This window comes from Prosopis cineraria, unplaced genomic scaffold, assembly GCF_029017545.1.
Source record: "Prosopis cineraria cultivar Desert tree isolate PC_DT_omini unplaced genomic scaffold, ASM2901754v1 PC9, whole genome shotgun sequence".
NCBI classification, from domain to species: Eukaryota; Viridiplantae; Streptophyta; class Magnoliopsida; order Fabales; family Fabaceae; genus Prosopis; species Prosopis cineraria.
In genome coordinates this window covers 32002130-32025333 of record NW_026555340.1, presented here as the reverse complement: position 1 = coordinate 32025333, position 23204 = coordinate 32002130, and the positions used below count along the sequence as shown (strand labels likewise).

The window sequence follows — 23204 nt, the reverse complement described above, 5'->3', positions numbered from 1 at the left end:
TAATCTTTTAATTTTCAACTTATTTATAATTTAATCTTTAATTATGATTCATTGTTATTCGGTCCTTTAATTTTTGACTCACTTATAAATCAATCTTTATTTTTAATTTTTTTAAATTATCCTTATCAAATAAAATAAATAAAAGAAAGTTCATATCTTGTACTAAAATATCCTTATTTTACTCTTTCATGTGTGATCTAAGTTAACATTAAAAAAATAAAACAAATAAAAGTTAAGGGATTGATTCATAAACGAGTTAAAAGTTAAATAATTGAGTTATATATAAATTAAAAATTAGTAGATTAAATCGCAGCAGGTCATAATTGAGAGATTAAATGATAAGTTAGTTAAAAATTAAAGTATTAAAAAATTAATTTTTTTAACATAAATTGAGTTCATAAATTGATAAAATCCAAATGAAGGTTCCTTCACCGTGTCTTGTTTGGGCGAGAAATCTCTGCGCACGCGCCCGCCCCCGCACTTCCCATGACATCATCCTTCACCAAGTAAGCAGCCAGATGTGGATCGTTGTGGCGGACTTATTTAGGCTAAACAGGCCTGCTTCTCTAAAATGCTCAATAATCAAGCTCAATTTAAATATTTAAAATTATTTTTAATTAATTTTTATTTTAAGATTAATTTTTTTATTTTATATAAAATATATTTTTTTATATTTAAATTATATACATGATTCAAATATATAATATTTTAATATAAAAAACCTAAAACATTAAAAATTAATTAATATTTATTATATTTTATATATTTTTTAAAAATAAAAATTATTTATTCAAATATATTATATAAAATAACCTAAAATATTAAAAATTAATTGATATTTATAATATTTTATATATTTTTAAAAAATAAAAATTGTTTATTCAAATATTCATATCAAGCCTAACTTAAAATTTAGTTTAAATTTTTTTTTTTTGATCTAGCTCGAATAGATTTAAACATAAAAAAATTATACATTTTTAACCTCAGCTCTAAAATTTCAGGAAGGTTTGACTCCGTCGGGCTTTGCTCTACTTTCACCGCCCTCTGGTGTATACATTTGTTCTTTACTCCGCTCTATAACTTCAAAGTCGGAACAGTTATCATATAAAATCTGCTGATCTCAAAGTCTGGAGCAAATAATTCACGGTAATCTGAGTTTCTCCAATTCTAAATGGAAGAATTACCTTCACATCAATTTGTTCCTTTTCTTCACTCCTGAAGTCGAAATTTATCGAAGCAAAATTATCCCGAGTCTAGAGCAAATAATACTAGGAGATTCAAGTCGATTTATCCCATTTTAAATGGAGGAAATCCCATAAGATAATGTTTATCTCCGTAGGATTCAGTGAAGTGCTATTTTGGGATTGCGTAAAGAAGCAACACGGCTTAGCAAAGTGGCGACAAGGAAAATGAGCAAATGCAACCCAACCATGAACGCAATAGCATTGAAGGTATTATTGTCAGTGTCTGGTATTTTGTCTACAACTCATATTTAATATTATTATTGTTGACGATAGTACTGCTCAAATTTAGTATTTAACAGGCAGGAGCTGCCCGCAGGTACATCCGTCCCAGCAACCATGAAAAGTCTGCTTGTAATTTCTGCCTGCACTCTCTTTTTTCTCTGCAGTCAGAGGTATGTGAGTATCTTCTTCTCCTCTTCTAACGTTTATTTAGTGAAAAGTGTCAACTGCATGTTTGTGTACTGAAGAGCGTTGAAGGATAATGCATTTCGGTTTCATCTTTCTGAGGAGAATTTATATGCGCAGAAAGTGGTCGATTTAGCTGTCCGGAACTAAGTAGTCTATTGAATATATAGCTAAGCTGCTGTTATCGAGAAGTTTCAAATTATTCTCATTGATGTTATTTTTATTTACTTGTTCAGTGTCGGTTTGGTTGCATTCTTCGCACCCTAGAAAGAAAATATTTAGTTCATCTGTTTTTGCCTCAAACTTGAAAAAGAAAAGAGAGAGAGAGAATATTTTCGAGTACGACACGGATGCTATTCAGTTGTTTGTTGAGAAAAAAGTAACGAAAGATCTAACATGACTCAATTTGCTCATCGATTATTTAAACATCTGGTCAAATATCAAGATTCTTGGATCAAATCAGAAAGTGCAAGAGATGAACATCATTTGTGAAAATTTTGATCGTTTATTTTAGGGTGTCATCTGAAAATGTAACCAAGACTAGTGGCCTACAGCGAGCTAGCTTCCCACCAAGAGGTTGGAATTCCTATGATTCATTTAGCTGGACAATTTCTGAAGAAGAATTCTTAGAGAGTGCTGAGATAATTTCTCAGCGTCTCAAAGATCATGGATATGAGATTGATTTTATTTGATAAATGTTTTGATATATATTAGCAGTATTTTTGCTTGATACAGATCTGAATTTCTTTCCTTCAAATTCTTGTAGTATGTTGTGGTGGATTATCTCTGGTATAGAAAGAAAGTCAAGGGTGCTTATCCTGATTCTCTTGGATTAGATGTGATTGATGAGTGGGGGAGGATGATCCCCGACCCAGGAAGGTGGCCATCTTCCAAAGGTGGGAAAGGTTTCAGCGAAGTAGCTGATAAAGTACATCGCATGGGTTTGAAGTTTGGGATTCACGTTATGAGAGGCATAAGCACACAAGCTGTCAATGCGAACACCCCTATCTTGGATACAACAACGGTGTTGCTCCATCTTTCTTCTTTGACCTCAAAATTTTTCCCCTTGTAAATTCCAAAATGACAGTAATGGGTTCCTTAAGTAATAATAAATCTTGTGGAAAATTACAACAGAAGCAAGATATGCATATATTTGTTTGTGTATAGTATAGACGGAAGTTTTCTGTTGATTCTTGTTACTCTAATCAAAAAACGAATTCCTAGAAGATATTATTGAGCCTCAAGCTGAAGTTATCGTTGACAATTGACTTTGCAATCTTGCAATTTGCTAGGGAGGCTATTATCAAGAGCCCGGTCGAGTGTGGCATGCCAAGGACATAGCTATGCCGGAAAGGGCTTGTGCATGGATGCCTCATGGGTTCATGAGTGTAAATACAACATTGGGAGCTGCAAGGGCTTTTTTGAGTTCCCTTTATGAGCAATATGCTGCATGGGGCGTTGATTTGGGTGCCTCGACTACCTAAACATAGTCTATTCATCATGCACCACAGCAACATATATGTTACGGACATTAATCATGACGTTTTTGAAAAGTTTATTGCATTCCAGATATCATTTCACCTAAATTTGCGACAGTGACAATTTTGTGTTGTCTGTTTCATAAAGGTGATTCAGAGGGCTTTGAAAAGTGGAGTCATTGTTTTAAGTTCCTTTGAACTTCGACTGATGTTTCATGAAAATTCAGATCACATGACCTCGTCTCACCTCCCTGGCCACACTTTAGAACTAGTTCAACTAGAGGATTTTCCCCTCTCGTCCACTCTCTTCTCCTAGAAATGACTATCTGCATTATACATTTACAGTTCACATGTGGGTTACAGAAAAAAATATGTTTATAAGAAACTGTAGGCTTATGGTACCGGATATGAGCATAAGAGAAATTCTTCCTATTTTTCCTGTCACTTTGATAGATATGGCCTTTATATTTTCCTTGCAGTTAAACATGACTGTGTGTTTGGTGATGACTTGGACTTAAACGAAATAGGCTATGTATCAGAGGTATATTATGCAGTTTCTTCTCCCACTTGGCCCCTCCTTGTCTCTTCATATTAACAATTAGATCAATAATTATTTGGCAAGCATTTATAAGAAAACTTAATATATGAACTGCCATGCTAGATTCTCAAGGAGCTTGATCATCCCATTATATATTCTCTTTCTCCTGGAACCAGCGTGACATCAGCCATGGCTAAGGATGTCAGTGAACAAGTCAACATGTATCGTATAACAGGAGATGACTGGGATAGATGGGGAGATGTTAAAGCACATTTTAATGTGACAAGGTAACTAGGTTTTTGTTTTTTTGATGAACAAGGTAACTGGCTGTAAATTCAATGCATTTCAGTAACTGGAGCCAGTTATTATTACTTCACCCACCTTCTGTTATCTCCATGTTTTTTGGCCAGTATTTGGTTATCTCCATGCTACGTAACTCTCTCTCTTATCATTCTGAATCAGGGATTTTGCTTCTGCCAATATGATAGGAGCAGAAGGTTTGATGGGAAAATCTTGGCCTGATTTGGACATGCTACCATTTGGTTGGCTAACTGATCCAGGTTATCAGCACCTCTATTTCCCATCCCCCGCCCCTAGGAAACACACATGACCCTATTATTGTGCGTTGTTGATGATCGAATCAAAGTTTTCTTGTAGTATGGAGCATTTCCTAGAGAATAACTAATTCTATTAACTCAATAATATTGTTGATGGACTAAAGTCATTTCATAAAGCATTAGAAAATTTAGATATGTAGATAATTTGTATGAGCTAGTTTAAATAATTCGTATGATCTTTGGGAATTGGAGCATAAAGTACCTCTTTTTCTTCTCTGTCATAGGTTCAAATCAAGGCCCACACAGATTTTCTGATCTAAGTCTAGACGAGCAAAAAACTCAGGTATGCACTGAAGCACATTGGAGTTGCCTCCTATATGTTTGTTGGTGTACATTAATCATCAACGATTTCAAGCATTCTTATCTTACAGATGACCTTGTGGTCCATGGCAAAGTCTCCCCTAATGTATGGAGGGGATGTGCGCAAGCTTGATGAGACCACATATGATCTTATCACAAATCCTACTCTGCTGGAGATTAATTTTTTCAGCTCAGATAATATGGAGGTATGTGAATCTTTTTTTTTTTTTTGGCAATACTAGGTTGGTCAAATAAGAATCATATCACTGTTGCTTCATTGACAGTTTCCCTATATTACAAGCCCAAACAACTTCAAAAATGATGCAAAGTATCTTATTGGGAAAAAGAGAAGATCCAAGAGAGATGGACGAACGTCGTTTACACATTCATTAGGTCTCATTAGATGTAATGAGTCAAAGGCAAGTGGGTGGTATATTGAAGGTCTAGATCAAGATATTCAAAGAATTTGCCGGAAAAGGAGTCCAGGAAACAAGCAACAAGTACCTTTTTGTGTGCACAAGAGAGATTTTGGCAGGGCATTGTAATACGGCTTTTTCTTTCTTTGATCTATTTGTCTTTTTTCCCCCGGTTAACAATTAGTGCTACGTTGATGCTGGTGCAGAGATGAGGACACAATCTATCAAGAGGACTATGGAGGGAAACATCATTTAGTTGCAATTAATAGAATGAAATTTTGCTTGGATGGTTCTCCAAAAAGAAAGCTTACTTCTAGGGAGGTCAATTTAGGGACATTTTCTCCCTGCAGGCGGGATGCAAATCAGGTATGTTGTGTTATGTATTTCATTCTCTCCCTTGATACAGAAAAATATGCAATGCTACATCTTGTCTAAGCATGTGCACCCCTGTTTGGGATATCATAATTCCAAGTCAATTTCTTGTATCCAATTATAACTTTTTAGCCCCCAAAAGCAGCCACAATTAGACTTATACATTCATGGTATTTTTGGATTATATCGGAAGTTGATCTATCGAGTTATAACAGATATGGGAGCTGAATCTTAATGGGACCCTGGTAAACAGTTATTCTGGCCTGTGTGCAACACTAGATTCTGTCAAAGGTGAAAATTTGTGATTAGGTACTCATTTCTATGATGAAAAATATTTTGTAATTAAGCTTTGCCTTTGATGCAGCAAGGGAAAATTTTGGTGGACTTCATTCTTGGGTGGCTACTGGAAGAGAAGGTTTGACACGATCAAATACTTTAGATAAAGCTCTAGAATTTGTGTGTTTTCTGCAAAAGAACAAATACAAATTGACTCTTCGTGAGGATTCAAGCACAAATTGTTTTTTTTTTTTTTAATATAATAGCGGACGATTTAGTTCTAGCTTTATTTGTGTGGTTTAATTAATTGTTTACATCCTATCAATCTCCTCTCCTCCTCTCTACTACCTGAAATTGTAAACAATCACCCTCCCCTTGCATGCAGGAAATTTTGTTAGTTAAGTTGGCAAATTCAACCTTTACTTTCGTTTATGTTGTGGATTTCGGCAACTTTCATGTTGACTTTCCTCTTCCAACATTTTGATAATAGACTAACAAGCTGCACAGAATGATATTTATTTATTTTGTTCTCCATAAGGATATTGCTGCATGCTTATGTAGGACAAATTTATGTTGCATTCTTCAATTTAAATGAAGAGAAGACAATGATATCGATGGAGCTGTCAGACTTGGTTAAAGTGCTTCCGGGCACAGATTTCAGTTCCTGCAAGTGCAAGGAAGTGTGGAGTGGAAAAGACATAGTAATAGTTGAAGGAAAGTTATCACTGGCGGTGGCAAAGCATGGATGTGCACTCTTCGTCTTGCATTGCAGCTAAGTGCAGTGTACTCAATTTCCCAAATGAAAAACGTCATTGCTGAATGGTGAGTATTAATCTAGCACACCCCCACTTCTCCAATTTGAGATGGACCGGTTTATACATTAATGTAAAGCACTCCACCACATGTAGCTTAGGTGATAAAGCTGAAAAGAAACAAAGGTAGAGTTTTAAATTTAAATCCTTCTGATGTTAAAAAAATTTCAGGGCATCCATCACTTTACTAATGAGCTGCATATTATAATGCTGTGGAGATACGTTGGTAATGATTGTTGTGTTACTCAGTCTTTATCGTTATCATGAAGAATTATAAATAAATCAATTCTATCTGATCTTAATTGGACAAAAAACAAACTCAATTCATTTTCTCGCTCGTAATCGGTGTAAACTCCACCTTTATTTCTTCCACTTCGCTCATCGTTCCTATCATCGTTCCGATCATCTTTTCTTTTTCCGTAAAATAGACATTGTACAATGAAAATTGGGAGACTATTTATCTTGCATTTTTCTTTTTCTTTTTTTAGGAAAAAAAAATTATGTGAGTTGGGTCCTGGCTTATAAAGGTCGGGATATGCATAATTTATAGAAGTATATTTACATATTATTTATCAACTAGGGTCTTATATTAGCAATGAGATATAAAATGACAATTTTGTAAATTATGAATTAAATTCTTACCAATTGAATTGATTTTCATTAACATTATTGCATCCACATGAAATGTAAGTAATTTAAATCATGTTAAGTTACCTTCAAATTAAAATTTAACCAAAAAAAGAGATTAATGGTAAGATGTTAACGAAAGTCAGTAGTGTTAACATAATATTAATGAAAAAACATTTGATATATTAAAGCCTCTACTATAAAACATGTCAGGATAAACATACAGAAACGGAAAAGGTAAAGCTCCACAAAATGAAACGCAAGTAATTAAATTCTTAAAATTTTTTTGTAATTATTTCATTGATACTAATGATTATTGGAGTCCAAATAGCTCAGGTGACTCTCAATTTTTTATATAAAAATTTTACAAACATCAAGTTTTACATTGACTCAAATCCGAAGTGTGATACATCAAGTTTTTTTTTACTCCTACAATCAAGGCCACACAATGTTGGGTTTCAAATAGTATGGTGCATACACAAGTTTAGATATTAAAGATGCCACAAACAACAAAGTTCACATTGACTCAAATCTAAAGTGTAAGTTTACAAACTCCTTATATTGAAGATGTTACAAACATCAACTTCATGCTCCTGCAATTAGGGTCCACACATTCAAATAATATGGTGCACAAGCATTTTTTCAATATCAAAGCAAACACCAAGTCCCACATCGACTCAAGTTTAAGGTGAGAGTCCATAAGTTGAGTAGCTTGTTGTTTGTAGATGTGATAGATATCAAGCCCCATAATTTTGAGCTTTCGTATATAAGTATCTATATTAAAAATGCTACATAAAAGAAGAGACACCACATGATCTTGCTCTTGCAATTAGAGCCCATACAATTTTGGGCTTCCAACAGTACGGTGCACCTATAATTTTTTAAACAAAAATAGCACAGATAATTAAGTCAATTATCTAATATGAGACTACTCACATTAATCTTAAGTTCACCTACATTTAAATAAAGTAACTTGTGCAAATAATTATAAGCTTTAGATGTTACACATGTACATGTAGTTTTTTAAATCAATTATCATTACAGTAATATCATCCAAAATCTCCCTTTAAACAAAGTAACTTGTACAAATAATTGTAAGCTTTAGATGTTACACATGTAGTGTTTTAAATCAATTATGACTACAGTAAGATCATCCAAAGTCCCCCTTTAAACAAAGTAACTTATACAAATAATTGTAAGTTTTAGATGTTACACATGTAGTGTTTTAAATCAATTATCATTACAGTAATATCATCCAAAGTCCCCCTTCCCACGGCAAGGTTCACAAGCTCCTTGCAAGCGGGCAGAAGTCCAGAGGTTGCACTTTTCTTGCACACTTTGATTGGTTTTACTGGTGTCTCTTTTTTAATAAACACTCGCTTCGCCGATGAAATTCTGCGTGATTTCGATGGGGGGCTTTCATTTTCACAACGAAAATCATCTTCCCCAACTTCATTCAAGCCATTCAATGTCTTTTTATGGCCGCTCGACTGCTTCACAAGTGAAACTCTTCGTAGCCTCAATGACGGACTTACGTTTACTTGACCATAGTCATCATCAACATCATTCTGTTCATCTCCCAAGGAGCCTAGCTTCTCTTCATTCCGACATAAACGTGTCACAGTATCAACGGCTTCTTGGTTACCAACCTAGGCAAATCATGTTAACAAAATCAATCTCCCAGTCCTACACTAAATTGGAGAATAACATGTAGAGATGATGCCCTGTTCGTCAATCATAATTGTTCAGGAGCTGTTTGTGTCTCACCTCTTCCCACAGTCCATCAGAAGCCAACACAAGAAACTCCATATCCGCAGTTAATGGCAGAATCTTGGTATCGGGCTCAGCCACCACCCACTCCTTTAGATGAGCATCCCCAATGCTTCTAGAAACAGAGAGTACCCCATGAATTCTCCAAGCTCCTCGATGGATCTCCACGTATCCTCCCTTCAGATATCATGAATATAGCATGTGGATGTCTGCTCTATTCCATAAATATAATAATAAAAGTTGCATCGTTTTTTTTCTTGTATCAAGGAATGAGTACCTTTTCCTCAATTCTTCTCCGTTCATCTTCTAGTTCCACTCTGTGATCTCTTGTGAGAACTTCGGCCACTCCACCTCTGCAAAGAACTGCCCTGCAATCTCCCACGTTTGAAACAACAATCTCTTTCCCTTGGATCAGGGCTGTCACGCAACAGGCACCGCTTCCTATACCCTATATTCAGAGCATCCAAAAAAAAAAAAAAAATTTCCACCACCAACAAAGAATGAGATTCCGGAAAAAAATCCCTATTAGTATCCAAGTTTATTGTCTTAAACAATTTGTATAAACTTTTGTATTTGTGACATTTTTATGCATTCCGCTATCGCATAGTCATGACAAAAACAATATGCAAGAATAAGGTTACCAAGTTCAGAGGATGTTACATTTTCAACAATTACAATAATTCAGCAGAAGAGTGTTCTATATTCTAATATAAGCAGTTAATAGTGAGGATCCGAATCAATAGCAGAGCCTGGTGAACAAGAGGCATCTGTATTTTAGAATATAGAAAAACAGGGGCGAGCACTTGCCTTTTTCAAAAATTCTTCGTCTGTCTTTAGATACCCAGCTTTAACGGCTTCCTCCTTGGCCCTTGACTCTAAACAATTCTCCACCATTTTGAGAATATTAGCGTGTAAGTTCTCGACGACAAACTCTGCGGCCTTCCTCCCACCATGCCCATCGTAGACGCCAAAGAAGCCCTATAAATTACCAACACAGGATAAGAAAACACGATAATGAAGCAAAAGAAACTCGAGAACAATAATATATAATTGAAGAAGTCCTCTTCTACAGCTATGCATAGCTAACTTTTTTCGGGTTGCTCTCTAAAGAAGAAACAATCTTGTGAGCATCTTCCATGCACAATTTCTTGCCTTTTACAGAAAGAACCCCAAAACCAAGTCCGCTAAAACAAACGTCGTCCTCCAATGCCTTGGAGTCATTGAGCTTGGGTGTCTGGATTTCTTGCAATAAATCTGGGATCAGAATCCTGAGAGGCCTCTTCCTCTTCAAAGATGAAGAATCGTGAGTATCGGGAAAAAATGAAGAATGGGCGGCCATCGCAGGCAGGAAGCCAGGGAAGAACGAAGAGGATAGGCTCTAACGGCTATACAGGGAGTGTTTTGTGAAATACAAGATAATATATTAATGTTGGAAGGCGGTTAGGCTTTGCATGGGTCATCAAAAAGTGAAATGATTTCGCTACTAGCCGTTGGAAGCGACTGGTCAAACGGCTCATTGAACACTCATCCGTTGCCTAAAATTGGATATTTTTGTATTTCACTCTCACCATGCAAGATAATATTATTATTAATATGGGTTATGGGGCCATTTAATTCTTTCTTTATTGGGTCATTATGGGTTGGGTGCCCTCGCCAACTCATGTGCTTCAAGGGCTGCTATTCTTACCGGGCTTCTCTCGAATATTTAATTTATGCGCATCATGTGGCCAAAAATATATGGGCCTTAAGTTTTGAACTCCATGAGGCTCCTAGTCCTATACTGACTATGTATTGTAAAAAAAAAATGAAAATAAAAAAGTAAGTTGTATTTGGTGTTCATGACTCGTGTTCTGACCCAAAAAAAGTATTTACAAGTTATAACTATAAATTAAGAATAAAATAATATTTTATAAATATCATAAACATTATTAAGATTTTAATTATTATTGAAAAAATTAAAAAAATCGACCTCTGTACAATAAATGTTTGCTTTGAGCTTTCGACCATGAGATACGAGCACGCACTGCGGGAATGTGTAAAACAGAATCAAAATCAAAAATTAAATAGAATAGAATTGAATTGAATTTTTGTTATGTGATTTTTACATTCGATTCTTTTTTTTTTGAAAAATTATTTCAGTTGATCAATTTAATTCAATTAATAAAATTTAAAATTAAATAGATTGAACTAACCAAATTATCATATATATATATATAATTTATTAATTTATAAATTATATTTAGTTTATTAATTAGTTTATTTTATTTTATTCTTTTTTATTTTATACTTAAATTTTATATTTAAATAAAAGTAAAAATATAATTTTGATAAATTTAAACTCTATCATTTCATTAAAATATGTTACTATCATTTTACAAGCTCAATTTATATACAAATCCTGTTCATTTTGGTAGGAAAAAAAATAATAAAATTGACTCAAATTTAAATAACTTAACATGAAATTCAAAATCAAACTAACCAATCGAATTGAATTATTAAATTCTGATTCATTTTTATTTAATTCATATTTTTAGTGTTGATTGATTTTATATATTTTAACATTGAACTAACTAATGCTTGCCCCTAGGCACTGGATTAAGAAGAAAAAATTTAAAATTTCATACTTGTGCACCAAGCGTGGAGTAACAACCATTTAAATTATATATACATAACTAAATATAAGGATCACGTTTTTTAAATAACAAGGTGATTGGCCGCGGGGTTTGTGGCGGGCCAGTTGAATTAACTTTCCACAAAGATGGGTAGATGACGGATGTGGTGGGCACCCGGGCAGCGCACACGTGCAACAAAACTATTGGCATACACAGCCACACTCTTGTAATCCCACTTATAAAATATGTTCTAGAAAATATATTTAATTTTATTTATAGGTTATGATATTATTTTTTAAGTAATATTTATAAAATATTTTTAAAATTATTTTTTATGAGAGAGAACAAACAGTATGATATCACTTCTTAAATTTATTATATAATAATGTATTTAAAATTTTATATATTTTTATTTTTTATATTTTTTTATATTAATATTGATAAGGTTTGTTAAAACTGATTTATAAAATGAATAAGAGGAGGACTTGTTTTGCAGAAAACGTAGGCACAATATACGGAGGAATCGCTCCTTGAATTCTAACATTTGATCTCGAATTCAATGGAGTGAACGAACCGAACGTAATTAATCAGCGATATTATGTTTGATTTTTATTGGTAGTGGAGCGAGACCCAACCATTGAATACGTCCACAGAGACGAAGTTGCCTCATCACTCTGAAATGGAAACATAATTAAATGGAAAGCGACGTTGACAAAGAGTCAGGGTGGCGACCGTTGTTCACTGACGTTTGAAAAGTCTATAAATAGCGTTGGAGATATAATAATACTCCAGCGCATCTGTAAATCTATTCCAATTTCCAACATTAGAAATAAATAAACGGTTAAAAGTTTCGTATAGAATCAAAATATAATAAAATTTTGGGATGATTAAGTTTGAGGCCCGCATAATCTGGCTAGTCACTAAACTAAAATTCCAGAATTGGATTAGTTGCGTCACGCATTGAGGGCGCGGACAATTGGTCACGTAAAGGATGCGAGCATTTAGGCTCAACCAAAGCAGAGCCAACGTTTTGAAAGTCTGGGTTAGGCTGAGAAGCCTGTAGCTATATGGGTTCAGGAGATTACCAGGAAAGGAGGGGACCTTTCAACCTTTCTTTGTCCACATAGTTAATGCAGTACGGTGCTTGTGGTTATAGGTCGCAGATCAAGGCATCCAAATTGTTTGGGAGCTGGAAGTCCCTTCGTAATTAAGTTACCTTTCATTTTCATTTTTCTTTCCGGGCCCAGGATTGGCAAATCATAGCATCCGCCTGGTCACCACAAGTTAACTTCTTCCAAATGACTAGTCCCTTTCTTCTTAAAAAAATAACTCTAATCATACAGTTTAACCTAATCCATATAATAATTTGAGATTAATATTAGTTAACTTTGAAATCAAAACTGTTTTTAATCTATATTTTAAAAATTTTGGCCAAATAAAAAATCTGTTTTTAACAAATAAAAATAAAAACAACATTAAGCAAAATTATCTGATATTTTGCTTGAAATAAAAAAGCAGTATATTATTCTGGCATAATGCAGGAGAAGACCATCGATGTTACTCATACTCAGTTGCAAATAATGTTAACTCATTTTGCTCCTTACAATCCCACTTCAGCAAATTAAATTAAATTAAATTAAATTACATCAGTTTCATCTCTTCTGCTCACAACTGACTCACTTGCCAAGTGGTGGAAAAGCTAATCAATTAACCATCCATTAGAGGCCGGGTTGAAAATCCACCTAAATTCACTGAATTCACAATCCACCTAAATTCCTGCTGATAAAACACCACTCCTATTCCCTATATTTCCTTTATTTGTTTGGTAAGGAATTTTAAAGGAAAAAAGGAAAAAAGAAAAAAAGAAGCGAGTCTTGGACTCTGGTCTCCTTAAATTCATTCAAAGCTCGTGTTCCTTCGCCGTTTTTATTTTTCGGAGGAAGGGAATTCCAAAACCAACACAAGAGCACGATCATCTCTTTTGTTTCTTGCCGCTGGTCAAATCTCGAGATCTTGTTTCCTACTGCTCCTATCCCGCCCTTCGGACATTATTCCATTTCGTTATTTGTTTCTCTGGGTTTCGCCGGTAAATTTTTTGTTTACACGGCTTCTTCTATCACCTTTGGTAAGGTCGATCACTGATTCATCGGACCTCAGATTTCTGGCCGTACCCTAGAGTTTTCTTTTCCTCTGATTCTCAGCTTTTCGCCAGAATTTCCTTTGCTGTCAGATCTTGCCTCGGTTTTTAGGGCTATTTCAGGTAAGCTTGCTTTACTTTCTCTGATTATTAACTAACTGGTACTTACGGTGTCTGATTGTTTGCGCTTCCAACGGACACGTAAACAAAATACAAATATGTATGTGAATATGGTTTCTCGTTGTCTGAAATCCGACACCAAAACCATCATCCGTTCGACTAAACCCAACATAATGTTTTATCACGCTTTTAAATGTCGCGAGCTTTGTTTGGAGAGCTCAAAGCATGGGACTTCAGGTTTGAGTTGGAGATGCTGCAACCTGCAAGGTGCAAGCAATCTCTAGTCGCTGCTTTCTTTCGGTTTGCATCTCGTTTTCAGCTCGTTTACTGGCAATTTGAGACTATATATCTCAAGTCGCTAGGTATTGACTATTCATTCCTTCACGCACATATTGTGGGGAGCATTTTTCCTTTCCTTTCCTTTTTTTTCTTTTTTGGGGTCAATGGACTTTGGTTGCTTTATTCAATCACGAAATTCTCTCCAAAAAACCAGATGCAAAACTTAAAGAATCTATCTGAGCTAACTCTGCTGGTTTTGCCGTGGTTTTTCGAATCTTACCGGCGACAACTATTTTGTCTTGCTGGACAACTACTCTTTTTCTTATCTCCTTTTTTAGAAAATAGGAAGAGGGTGGTGTTTGTTATTTTTTAGCATTGGATATAATTAGAAACCGCCACATGGTTGGGTAATTTTCGACTTACGAGGTCAGGAATATCATCGAGTTACCTTGCATTGCATTCTTGTCAGAGAAATGCACATGTATGCCTCCTATAGAGTCACTTACGGAGTTCATCGGGGGAAAAATCACACACTTTTCTTGCTTACAGTACAATCATGTAGTTTGAAGAATGGTTGATTGCTAATCCTAGTTGTTTTGCTATTTCTTGTGGCATATTTATAAGCCTTGCCTTATAGACGTATCCTTCCTCCCAAATTGCCATTTGAGATGTTGGAAAAAATTGATGGGGTTCCAGAACGAAGTCCTACTACACTACTCGGCTTTTGGCACACCTGTCCTGTAGAAAATGAAAATATTTGGAGGATTTCCCCCACACACACACATCTTTACTCTCATAAGATCACTACTGTGGTGCATTTTCTCCTTTTCCTTTTTTTTTTCTTGAAACATTACCTGGTTCCATTGCTTAACTTGTTTATTTCTTTCTTATCTGTAACCTCAGCAGGGCCTGCTTTCTCTTGGTGAGCACCTTTATTTCTTTTATGAAGCGTAAATGCCACTGGCTGGGTGGTGAAGAATAGCTTCTGTGCATATTTTCACAAACACACTGTCAGAAGTTTTGATAAAATGGGGACAACTACTCGCAGGTGTAATTGTTGGAGAAAGTAATTCTATCATTCTGTTTATTGTGAGAAGTTTTGTATGTACTAGTTAAATGCCTATCAACCACAATCGAGTGACATTTGCATCTTGTTGGTTGCAGTTCACCTAATAGAAAACCAAGTGAAAGTATGCGTCTTATTGTAACAACTTTTGTTGGGGTTGTATTTGGCTTCTTTATTGGAGTATCATTTCCAACATTGTCAATAACAAAGGTGCAAATTGAGTTTTTTCTTTCAATTTATTGATGCACCTTATACTTTTGTGATTATTCATGATTTGCAGTAAAAAGCACAATATACTAACGGAGTTAATGTTTTGCAGTTTAATCTTCCATCTGGCCTTCTACCCTCCATTGACCTCTCTTACATTGAAGACAAATATAAGGGTGCCTCTTCTTGGTCATCTGCGAGGAATAACAGCCGCAGCCAATCACATGATCAATCATTAAATGGTACAAAGGTACATATCATGCCATTTCTTTAGCATTATTAATGATGTTCGATGTTAGTGGCTCAATAGAGATTTCTGGAATATTCAGTTTATGTAGTATCTACCTTCTTGATTTGAATCATAACTAGGTCCATAATTTCATCAAAGATTCATGGAAACTATTTACTGGATGGAGATGGAATATGAAAAAAGGACAATAGAGTTAAATGGATGGGCGAAATGAAGTGAATCTTATCCATTGGTTAATTTATATCCGTAGACCCTGTTTGGTATGCAAGCCTAAATTTATAGGGAATGGGATTGGGGCTTTAAAATTATATTTGGTATGGAGTAATAATTGTAGAGAATACTTTCCTTCATTTTATTTTATTAAACATAAATTATAAAAAGACTATAATACCCCTTATAATTAATTAAAAAAATTGCCCTAAAACCCATCTTCTCTTTGTGATGGACTCACAATTGAACCCAACCTTCCTCCCTTTGCCACCAATCAACCTATTTGATGACTCGGAATTTGGAGCAAATGCAGCAACGAAGCTCGTCTGTGATGGATTTGGAAGAAAGACGATGATGATGGATTTGACTATGAAGAAGACAGTGAAGGATTTGGGAGCAAACATAGCAACGGAGCTCATCCGACAACTTGGAACCAGATCTAGACTCTCAAATTGAAGGCAAGCATATTTGAAGGCAAGAAGGCGAGTAGATGCAAGATGTAGTGGTAGAGGACGACAAGAGGTAGACGAAGGGAGAAGGGAGGAAGACGGAGGGAGAAGACTTGAACTAGTGGTAGATGGAGGGAGAAGACTAGTGGTAGATGGAGGGAGAAGGGAGGAAGATAGAGTGGGAAGAATTCAAACTTGAACTTGTCAATGGTGGAGGACGGCGTCATCACTAGGGATGGCCATGGTAGACTTGATTGAGTGAGAAAATAGTGAGGGATGGGGTTGAGGGTGTGAAGATGTGGGTAATTTGGTTTAGAAAAAATCAATCACAGGATTGATTTCTCAATATTGGGGGGTGGTGATATTAGGTAATCCCACTGGGATTAGATGACCCAATGCTCCATACCAAACACAAAAAGTTGGTACTAGCCAATGTCTAATCCCAATCCCAACCCTCCAATCCTTCGTGCCAAACGGGGCCTTAAAGCTTTGTGCACTTGCTGTTAGAGTCTTTAGTCTGGTTCTTCAGACTAAACTTTGAAATCCTCTGAGCAATTGATATGTAGAAAGAGTGATAGGTCTCTACAGTTACTTTGGCACTTCTTTTGATGGCTAACTTCCTGTTAGGAACTAAGCTTTTGGTTTATCTCTAAACACTTTTATCAGCTTCTCTGGTGTGTTCATTATTTGTTTTCTTTAAGGTTTTGCTGAAAAAATTTCTCTCTCAAATGAGGGAAAAGATAATCGGAAATCTCTAGCACATGCTGTTTATGTTACAAAAGAGGCCTTTTGTTACAACAAGTTCCTTGTTTCCATGTTTCTCTACAGATTTGGGTTCCATCAAACCCAAGAGGTGCTGAAAGATTACCTCCTGGAATTGTTGAAGCTGAATCAGACTTGTACTTGCGTAGATTGTGGGGTAAGCCCAGTGAGGTGTGTATCCTAAATCACTTTACATTTGAAATATGGCTTCCATACCCAATTGTCATGAGAAAAACTATTACTTTGTTGTGTGGAAAGCATGTCTTCAGGGTGCATCAAGTTCAAGTTAATCCACGTACTATTGTTTGTTGAACTTGTAAAATTCGTCTGATATTTGGTTGACAATATTATTTGAGCTATCTGCTTACTTCTATAGATATTGACTTGATGAATCTGTCTGTAGAGTAACTCAAGTAGCTTGCTACATGTGTATTTTTCCCGTGGCTTTATTTTCTGCCGTTTATATTTTGAAATTATAACTCTTGGACTGGAGGTACTTCCGATCATCTGATGTTTATGTTTTGAAGTTTTCTGAACTTAGAGCATTTGATTAAGATGCCTTTTGCAGGATTTGACATCCAAGCCAAAGTATTTGGTGACTTTCACTGTTGGCTATGATCAGAAAAAGAATATTGATGCAGCAGTGAAAAAGGTATCTGTGCAAACATGCGCGTGCTTGTTTTAAACTTTGGAGGAATTGTAATAATGTTCTTTTTTGTTTTTCACATTTTCTAAGCAGGCATAAGCAGAATGCTGTATACTTGTGAAAATTTGAAAAATGATTCGGAGTCCAATTTCATAAGTGATATTTTGGATTCCAGAGTCAATTGTCAAACTTTCCAGTACAGCATATATGATTGAGGATTGTTGTTTATCTGACACACTTTTTGGTACCTTTTCACTTAACAATATCCAAACAAGATTTACTCTTCCAAATCAATTCTTCTAAATCTAAATAAATTATTATCTTCCTTTGTGGCTACAAATACTTTGTTCATTTCTCTTGTAACCAAATGTGTTACTTGAACAGTTTTCAGAGAACTTCACGATCCTTCTGTTTCATTATGATGGGCGAACCACAGAATGGGATGAGTTTGAGTGGTCGAAGCAGGCTATTCATGTGAGCGTTCGCAAACAGACAAAATGGTAATAAACGACTTCTGCTCTCAAGCATTGCTCATTGGGCCCTTGGTAGTTAATATTGTCCACAATTGCTAAGCAAGAGTTTGCCTTTTCAATTATGATGTGATACTGATTATTTGATTCCCCCCTCCTAGGTGGTATGCGAAACGATTTCTGCATCCAGATATTGTGGCACCATACGACTACATATTTATATGGGATGAAGACTTGGGGGTTGAGCATTTCAATGCAGAGAAGTGAGTATTTTATATAAAATAAACCCCCCCCAAAAAAAAAAAAGTTTCTACTTTCCCTTGACCGAAGTGTTATGACCATTACGATTGCAGGTACTTAAACCTGGTACGGAAGCATGGCTTGGAGATTTCACAGCCAGGTTTGGAACCTAACAAAGGGCTGACATGGCAGATGACAAAGAGGAGAGGTGATCGTGAAGTTCACAAGTAAGGATGATGGGAATCGTGAATCAGTTTTCTTGTTTTGCGTGTTATGCAACAGAATGTATGATTACTGTTTATATTGTTTTCCTTTTTGAAATAGAGTAACAGAGGAGAAACCAGGATGGTGCACAGACCCTCATCTGCCTCCTTGTGCAGCGTAATTATCTGCTGAAGTCTTATAGGTTTATTATTTGGTCCTACTTGCCTTGTCTCATCCTGTCTTGTGAATGCAGCTTTGTTGAGATTATGGCCCCTGTGTTTTCACGAGATGCATGGCGCTGTGTGTGGCATATGATTCAGGTTTCAACGGTCACTCTATCAAATCCTTTTTTATCTTCTTAATAAATATTACCCTCTTTTTAAGCACAGTTGACTCTCTTTCTAAGCATTTAGTTGTCTCTTAAATAATATACATGATGACTCTGGGTATTGCAGAATGACCTGGTCCATGGGTGGGGTCTTGACTTCGCTCTTAGAAAATGCGTCGAGGTGAGTGGATCCGTCATGCTATTACTTCATCTAATTTATTGACCATTTAATTAGCGTTAAGGGAGGCGCGAAGCAAAAACACAGAGAGAGAGAGAGAGAGAGAGAGAGATGAGAGGAGAGAATTTGCAATTATGAAGTGTGATAGGGTATGGGAACTCAAAACTGATACCCTCTTTTCTCTGATATAGCCTGCCCATGAAAAGATCGGAGTAGTTGATTCTCAGTGGATTATTCACCAAGGCGTTCCCACGCTAGGGAATCAGGTAATATGTTTGTCATGGTTATTTTTGCAAGATTTATCTGATATCATAACAGCTGCAGTATGAAGCTTACAAGCGTTCATGTGCTTGGCAGGGAGAAACGCAAACTGGGAAAGCACCGTGGCAGGGGGTATGTTAAGCAGCATTTATATTTTTGGTTGATCTTGGTGGTTGATTATTATTATCAAGTGCCTCGGATTAATGGGACATATAGTGATCATTTGATTATTATTATTATTATTATTATTATTATTATTAAGGTGTTATGATGGTTGTGTTGGCAGGTGAGGGAGAGGTGTAGAAAGGAGTGGACAATGTTCCAGAGTCGGCTGACTAGCGCGGAAAACGCGTATTACAAGGCCGTTGGTATTGATGTTTCTAATTCGACCGCGCATTGAGGGATGACGACCACAGTGGATATTGTACGCAGACACCGCCACCTGTTGTGCTTGGATTGTTGCGTGACAGTTTTAACAAGCCGTCCTCATATTTGTTTTTTTTTTTTTCAAGTCTGTAATGTTAGTTATGTCAAATCATGAATCAGAGTCCTGCTGACGACAAAAAGATAAATTCATTGTAGAATTCCTTGCTGACAGACAGTGAGTGTATGGATGAAGATAAATAATATAATCATTAGCGTAATGTAATTTCATTTTTGGAGGCTAGAGATGCGCCAGCAGCATAGGGAGTGGAAAGTAAAGTCCAAAGAATTGCTGATTATAATATGATCCCGGGAAAGGGCTGCACTCGGCTCGCTCTAATTCCAAATGTCAAACACCCAGCATCCATTACAGAGTTTTGCCCTATATCCCTGTATAATATTAGTTATAAAATTGTTCCAAAGGTCAGGGCTTATAGGCTGAAGCCAATTGTGAATGAGGTGATTTGACCTTATCAACGTAGCTTCATTCATGGTGGTTAAAGCAGTGATAATATTATTGTTGTACAGGAAGTTGTCTGCTCAAATGAAAAGGTTAGGAAAAAAGGGGGCTGGTTTGATGGCTATCACAGTAGATCTTGAAAAGGGTTGATTGTAATTTTGTATCTCATTTTTTGTGAACTGGGTTTTAATGAAGATCTTTGGAAAGTTTTTTTGGGTTTGCATTACTGCTTTGAATTTCAAAGTCGTGTGGAATAGAGTAGTTTGAAAAAAGTTTTCATTTACAGGGCTTAAGGAGGGTTGCCTCATGTCTTCATAACTTTTTATCTTGTGCATGGAAAAATTAAATCATATTATAGCGGATGCAATGGAGAGGAAGGAATGGGTATTGATAAGAATTGCCAAGGGCCAGATCTCACTCATCTGTTCTTTGTTGATGATCTTGTACTTTTTTGCTAAAGCATCCTCGAAGCAGGTTGGAGTTATTAATGATTATATTCAAAGATTTCGTTATTATTTAAGGTAGAAGATGAACAGAAACAAAACTCGCATATACTTCTCTAAAAATATTCATATCAATAGAGCATTGGGGTTAAGTAACAAATTGCAAGTTAAGTTGAGTGGGGATCTTGGCAAGCGCTTAGAGATCTCATTGATACACCAAAAGGCTTCTTCTAGTTTATTTGCTCCTATTCTGGATAAAGCTAGAATCATATGTCAGGATAGAAGAAAATAAATCTAGATACGGTTGGTAGAGCAATTCTTATAAAATCAATTATCTCTGCAATGCCTAGTTATTATATGGAGACATTGTTGCTTCCCAAAAAAATTGATTTATCAGATAGAGAAAGAATGTTGCAACTTCTTGTCAGGTGACACTGATGAGAGTAAATAATTGCACTTGCTTGCATGGAAGTATGTCATTGAAGAAGAGAGGGGGCTTGGGTATTAAAGATCTCAGTACTCAAAATAGAGCATTTATTTTCAAGTTTCGTTGGAAACTCCTAACTAATGACAAAGTCCTTATGGGTTCAAGTTCTCAAGTCAAAGTTCAAGTGTGGTGTTGATGTGGTCCCAAAGGTTAAGAAAAAGGCTAATGCTTCATTGACCTGGAGGGGTGTTATTAAATGTTGGAAGAGCTTTTCTAAAGGAGTGGGAAAAAGAATTGGTAATGGCCGTAGTACTAAGTTTTGGATTGCTTCGTGGACATCCCTTGATGTTTCTCTTACTCGCCTTGCTATAGGAAACACGTATGATGCTGAAGCTCGTGTGAATGAGTTTGCTTCTAAAAACCATGGCCAAAATATTGAAAGAATGAAGGCTCGGCTACCTAGCAACATTATTAACAGCATTGCTTGTTCTCATTTCCCGAGAGTTGAGAGAGGAGAGGATTCCTTTTTATGGAAACCATCTTCATATGGTAATTTTAATGTTTCTTCTGCCTATAGATTTCTTGTTGCAGGTACAGGATCGGTAAATGGAGAGATTTGGAGTAAAATTTGGTGTTGGATTAGCCCAAAGAAAATTAAGATTCATCTATGGCTTGTAGCTCAAGGTAGATTACACATAGCTGCATTGAGGTTACATAAAGGACTTGGGGAGTCAAACAAGTGTCTGTTGGGATGTAACCAAAAGGAAGACACAAAGCATCTACTAAGAGATTGTCTAAGAGCAGAGGAATAATGGAAGAGTCTGGTCAAAGTAGAGATATGGAATATATTAAAGAGGCTGGGTGGAGCAGAATAGGTTTTATGGAATTTGAAGCATTCTGATGGAAAAGAGAAGACAAACCATTTACCTCTGAATGTTTTGTTAGGGTATGCATGCTGGGATTTATGGTGCTTTAAATGTAAAAAACTTCGTTCAATGGATGAGGAGATGGAGGTCAAACAAAATTTGAATATTATCTAGAGAGTATCAACTGATATAAAATTCTTAAGTTTATCATCTATTACATGATGAATAGTCATTGGTTAAAATAAAAAGATACTATTGTTAGGTTTGATGTAGATGATTTGTACAGAGAGATCATTTATAGATGTTGTAGTGTGGTAAGAAATAATGAAAATGATTGGGTCATTAGTTTCAATTCAAATGTGAAAAGTTTTCTCCCTACTATCACTAAAATTATTGTTATTATCCAAGGCTTGAAACTTTGCTCACAAATCGGATGTGTTTAGAATTGTGGTGAAGCAATGAATCCTCTTGCTCAAATTTAGCAACTCATCCTTTTAGTGACATAATTGAGCATGTTAGGTTTTCTTTATGTAATAGCAGGTATAATTCTCTGTCCTTTATATTTAAAGAGGAAAATGCTTGTGCTCATTTGTTAGCCACACATGACTTTGATGCTTTAAGGTCTTTTATTTATTTTGATCAAACTCCACCTTATCGTTAGAAGGTGGGATATGACGATAATAGGTGTTCCTCTTCTATCTATGACCCTTGACTGGATAATGGCATCACTCCAAATTCCCAAAAAAAAAGAAAGAAAGAAAGAAAAATTTACTGATGTTTTTGAGAAAGGTTACATCTGCGTCATTGGAAAGGAAGAGGATAAGGTGGATGGAAGAAAAGGATGGGTCAAATCAGTTCAAGTATGGCTCACCCTAGAGGTGACATGTACAATTTCCTCCGGGCGAACCAAAAAGAGACAAAGAAAGGCGAGTCATTTCCAAAAGCCTGTGTTGTGATTTTTCTACGTCGAATCTCGGCCGTTCATGTGTGATGGCAGTTCATCGCATCTCCCGACAACGGAGAACTTTCTGGAGTCTCTCCTAAAGGGATTCCATGTGTAGTGCCTCGACTAAAATTAAAATCTATTCCTTTTCGAATTAGTTTCGCGTCTTCAAGTTCAAGGAAGGCGCACGCCTTGACACATGATTTGATCTCCTAATCTCTTGTGGTTACAATCTGCCCAAGAGTGCACCTCTCTCATCTCATATTCGGACGTATGCTTACTGCATTTAAAAAAAAAAAAATTGCAAATGCACTGAATCACTGCTTGAAAAAAAAGTTTATGGATAGGAGGCGAGATTTGAGTTTAAG

The 23204-nt window shown here is 35.9% G+C and overlaps 3 protein-coding genes across 10 annotated transcripts; 2 read left to right on the top strand and 1 right to left on the bottom strand.

Moving 5' to 3' along the window:
• Positions 1-1001: 1001 nt before the first annotated feature.
• LOC129320140 (uncharacterized) lies at positions 1002-6752 on the top strand. 3 transcript variants are annotated; one of them, XM_054965356.1, is made up of 16 exons: positions 1002-1146; positions 1340-1451; positions 1534-1636; positions 2164-2326; positions 2416-2673; positions 2942-3116; positions 3607-3668; positions 3789-3952; positions 4128-4225; positions 4507-4565; positions 4654-4788; positions 4867-5123; positions 5205-5364; positions 5586-5661; positions 5735-5785; positions 6208-6752. In XM_054965356.1, exons 2-16 carry the CDS (start codon positions 1418-1420, stop codon positions 6420-6422), a joined length of 2010 nt encoding a protein of 669 aa, XP_054821331.1. In that variant the 5' UTR covers positions 1002-1146; positions 1340-1417; the 3' UTR covers positions 6423-6752. The 3 variants fall into 3 exon arrangements, with proteins under 3 accessions (XP_054821331.1, XP_054821332.1, XP_054821333.1); XM_054965357.1 differs by lacking the exon at positions 2164-2326 and having other exon boundaries at positions 1096-1451; positions 1544-1636; XM_054965358.1 differs by lacking the exons at positions 1002-1146; positions 1340-1451; positions 2164-2326 and having other exon boundaries at positions 1544-1636; positions 2486-2673.
• A 1394-nt stretch (positions 6753-8146) lies between these two features.
• On the bottom strand, positions 8147-10261 carry LOC129320141 (probable protein phosphatase 2C 14). The gene is made up of 5 exons (XM_054965359.1): positions 9943-10261; positions 9663-9833; positions 9133-9303; positions 8853-9032; positions 8147-8734 (listed from the first exon to the last, which is right to left on the bottom strand). Exons 1-5 carry the CDS (start codon positions 10192-10194, stop codon positions 8288-8290), a joined length of 1221 nt encoding a protein of 406 aa, XP_054821334.1. The 5' UTR covers positions 10195-10261; the 3' UTR covers positions 8147-8287.
• A 3087-nt stretch (positions 10262-13348) lies between these two features.
• On the top strand, positions 13349-20367 carry LOC129320283 (uncharacterized). Of its 6 annotated transcripts, none has more exons than XM_054965651.1 (15): positions 13349-13727; positions 14910-15069; positions 15168-15279; positions 15389-15526; positions 17014-17118; positions 17516-17599; positions 17978-18093; positions 18225-18326; positions 18417-18530; positions 18628-18684; positions 18761-18827; positions 18963-19016; positions 19205-19279; positions 19371-19406; positions 19561-20367. In XM_054965651.1, the coding sequence occupies exons 2-15, from the start codon at positions 15032-15034 to the stop codon at positions 19672-19674; spliced, it is 1212 nt and encodes a 403-aa protein (XP_054821626.1). In that variant the 5' UTR covers positions 13349-13727; positions 14910-15031; the 3' UTR covers positions 19675-20367. The 6 variants fall into 6 exon arrangements, with proteins under 6 accessions (XP_054821626.1, XP_054821625.1, XP_054821628.1 ...); XM_054965650.1 differs by having other exon boundaries at positions 14907-15069; XM_054965653.1 differs by having other exon boundaries at positions 13350-13727; positions 14907-15051.
• Positions 20368-23204: the final 2837 nt, after the last annotated feature.